The 3,645-nt window shown below is 56.9% G+C and overlaps 1 protein-coding gene across 1 annotated transcript in view; it reads right to left on the bottom strand.

The window, feature by feature from the left end:
* The window catches only part of NFKB2 (nuclear factor of kappa light polypeptide gene enhancer in B-cells 2 (p49/p100)), an 11,484-nt gene extending 7,990 nt beyond the window's left edge, over window positions 1-3,494 (bottom strand). Inside the window, 1 exon segment of the mRNA XM_010000821.1 lies at window positions 3,483-3,494. Coding sequence (XP_009999123.1) covers window positions 3,483-3,494 — 12 coding nt within the window.
* Between the last annotated feature and the right edge of the window lie 151 nt (window positions 3,495-3,645).

The raw sequence follows: 3,645 nt of genomic DNA, 5'->3' as shown, positions 1-3,645 counted from the left end.
GGCAGCGCCTGAAGGTCCCGAGTTTCCCTCCAGGAGCACGGAGGGGTTTGCCCGCGGGTGCCCCGCTGTCCCCAGCCACCTGCCCCGCTTCTGTGCCAAAAACCCCCAGCGACAGCCTCTGGGGCCCTCCCAGGTCCCCACCGTGCATCATCTCACCTTAATGATGCCCGTCCCACACAAGGATGTCCCCTCCAAGCCCCCGCGGACCCGAACAGAAGCAGCTGACCCAAGGCCCGGTGTCTGCCCGTGGGCCAGGGGAGTTCTGCAGCACAGACCAAGGCAGGCACGTGCCACCCCTGCACTACTCCCCCACTGTCCCAATTTCCACTCTACGTGGCAACCCCCACATATTTCCCACAGAGGTGGCCTGAGAGAGACGTTTGCCATCCATGTTCCCACTCCCTCTTTCCCACTATCTGGTGGGAACTATCTGCTTTCAAAGTGGGAGCAGCAGCTCCCCGTGGGAGCATCTCCTGAAGCCCTGGTTACCGGCGCCGCCCTCGCAAGGCAGCACCAGCAGCAGGGTCCCTTCCCCACCACCCACAGTGCTCACACCCTCCTACTCACCAGGGAGGAAGAGGCTGGTCTCAGCAACCCATCCAACCCCAGCATCGCCGCAGGAACTGGTGGTTACCGCAGCCGTGGGTCCCGCCTGGGGTCAAGGCCTGCCTGATCGCAGGAAACCGCTGGAGGATTCTAGCAAAGGGTCAGGATCAGAGCAGAGCCTCTGGGCACACTCTCTTGCTACGCATTTCTTCTCCTCACTATGGAAAGATAAAAAACCCCAACAACCACCACACCACAGTATCTGAGTCCGCAGAGCTCTCATACCATGAATTTCTGAATCAGTGATTGCTGCAGGTCCCTGCACAGGGGATTTTGGGTGTGTGGGAGAAGAGGGGAAGGAAGGGGATTGTTCAACCTGTGTGTGACTCATATTCTTCAGAAGCTGAAAAGAGCCTTTTCAGGGAGATTTTCCAGCCACTCATGTCCTCCAGAGGGGCTGCCCTGGGGCCCCAGGCCTGAGGTTTTCCCCAGCTGGCTTGCCCCTGAGCCCAGCTGAGCTCTGGCAGCCCCAGCCCAGCCTGCATGTGGGATTTTAGCCTAGGATGTGAGGTCCAAGGGACCTGCAGGTACAGCAGGGTTGCAAGGATGGTGAAAGTGGAGATCCAGCACTGTGAAGTGAGACCTTCCTCCTGCCATTCTGCATGGGCTTCCAAAAGTCTGGAAGCATGGACACAAGCCCCCACTGGCCTTTGGGAAGCAGCACATGCCATCTGCCATCAGGGTCTTGGCAGACATCCCACCTGGGTAGCCTCAGCCTGCCACCACCAGCCAAGCACCTCATCTGCTGGCACAGGCTTCCCAGAGAGGTGAAGGAGAAGATAAACATCCTTTCTCACTGTGCTGGGAACAACCCCCTCAAGCCCTACCTGCTAAGCCTGGCTAGGGGGGCCCAGGCCCAAAGACACAGGAGGACAAACTGTGTCCCTTATGTCCTTGAACAGAACAGCTCCCCTCCCTCAGTGCCATCAGCCCCATCCCTTCCACAGGGGTTTTCACAGCTCGCTCATTACTGCCCAGAACACTTCCACTTGTTGCAGCAAACAGCATGACTAAGGAACATCATGGGGTTGTGCCTGTGCCTCCCCAGCCTGCGCAGCTCTGGCTCCCTCGGGAGGTTGCTGGCCAAATGCCTGCACACTTGTGCAGTGCGCGTTGGAGGAAGCCCACCTTGCTCACTGAGCAGAGCTGGGGTGATGCTGCCTGCTTCTTGTTAAGAGCAACCTCAGGCAACCTCAGACCTGCTCTTGAGGTAAGTCCTGCCATCCTGCTCAGAGCAGCTGTGCCCTTCAGACCCCCAGGACCTCGGGTTTCCCCTAGGAATACAGCACACTTGGCTTTTATCTCCCACACATCCCATCTTCCCCTTCTGTCACTAGTAGCATCCTCTGCTCTGTGGTACACAGTGTATCTGGCCTGGACTTGGGGCTTGTGCAGCCCCACTGTGTTGAGCTAATTCTTCCCTATCCTCAGAACTTCTAGGGCTCAAAAAGATTCTCCAGGCATTGACTGGAATGTAGGGGGAAAAAGCAGCAACCTGACTGCAATGCACTGCCCAGAGCAGCACCAGCTCCCTGCTCCAGAGTGCAGCACTGCCACAGCACCCTTGCCGGATGGGGCAGCTTCCCTGTGCAAGCCAGACTGCTTTAATTAAGGGCCAGGCACTAGCAAGCAGTGCCAGTTAAAGCCATTCTTCCCTGCCTGCAGCTCCTCGAACGTGACCTAGTAATGCAGGTGCTATTTTCTTTCCTCCCATGACAGCCAGCTGACTTGCAGAGCTGATGCCCTGGGGGTGAGAGGGAAACTTCAGTCTGTCTGTCTGTGGTGGGAGTGTTTAACAGCCATAGGAAAGGCTGCTGCAGAAATGCAACTGAAGGCATGAGCACAGCTCTGCTCCAAACTGCCCTGGTGTACAGCTGACATATTCCAGCCACCCAGTTGGCTGCTTATTCCCTGCGTGTTTTGATTCCCTTGAGGCCTGATAATGCCTGGAAGAGGGCCCTAAATACCTGACCTTGCTTTCTGCACAAATCTTGTGCTCTGCTCCATCCCAGGAGTCCCAAGAGCTACTAACAAGGATCTGGCAAGAGGCTGCTGAGTCCCTCTTACACAGTGTTCACATGGCCTTAGTTCTAAGGCCCTGGAAACAGAGTCATTGACCTGCAAGAGCAGCAGAGAGAAATCCTCTCTCCCTAAAAGCCAAGCCTTTCCCTTCCTGACAGCCTGCCCTCTCACACTGAAGTAATTCTTATCTTTCTGCATAAAATGCCTTTACTGCTATTGAGGCTATCAAGCTGGTTTTGGCAAACCCCAACCACCCATTAATCTTCTGGTTTTCTCCTCTAGGGCCTATAAATCAGCTGCTTTGCTGTTGTGTTAGGAACCATTGGCTCCAAATATCTGTGCCCTCAGAAAAACCCTCTCAATGCCAACCAGGAGTTTGCTGTCTCTCCCTCTCCCTGGCTTCCACTCTGCCTGCGGTATCACTACAATGCTGGTTTTCACAGCTCCCTTTGGGATAAAGCTCCCTGAGCCTAAGGGTGCTAATCACTAAGCCCTAATCACTGCAGAGGCAGGGATCACTGCAGATGGAGGGAGAGCTGCAGGACGGGGCAGTATTCACCAGCAACACGGAAACAGGAAAATAAGCAGCTTCCCTGCTGGCAGTGAAATGGGTGTCAGCACTACCGCTGGGACATGCTTTCTCCTCCCCATGGCAAGACAGAAAATCTCTCTCCAGCCTGCATGTCCCAAACATTTCCCTCAGCCAGCTGAGAGGCAGCCGGGGACCGTTGGCCACGGCGAGCAGGAGCTGCCGAGGCCTGGCTACTGCAGACCCTTCAGAGGGATGACCAGCTCTGGCACTGAAACCTCTCGACCAGCTAGCTCAGCTCCCCTTCAACCGGGAATCCGGATACATCTGCCCCCATCGCGCCGGTGTGCACGGGGTGAGAGCCGAGGGGCCGAGCCCAGGCAGAGCGCAGGAGGCTGCTCCGCACGACGGGCTGCCCAGGGCGCATCCCCCGGGCCGGGGCTGGGCACACACAGGTGCTGAGACGCTCTCCCCGCTGATGCAGGCAG

The sequence above is a fragment of the Chaetura pelagica genome, unplaced genomic scaffold, assembly GCF_000747805.2.
Source record: "Chaetura pelagica isolate M959 unplaced genomic scaffold, ChaPel_1.0 scaffold166, whole genome shotgun sequence".
Lineage (NCBI taxonomy): Eukaryota > Metazoa > Chordata > Aves > Apodiformes > Apodidae > Chaetura > Chaetura pelagica.
Note: the sequence above shows the minus strand (reverse complement) of the source record. Positions and strands in the feature narration are given on the sequence as shown.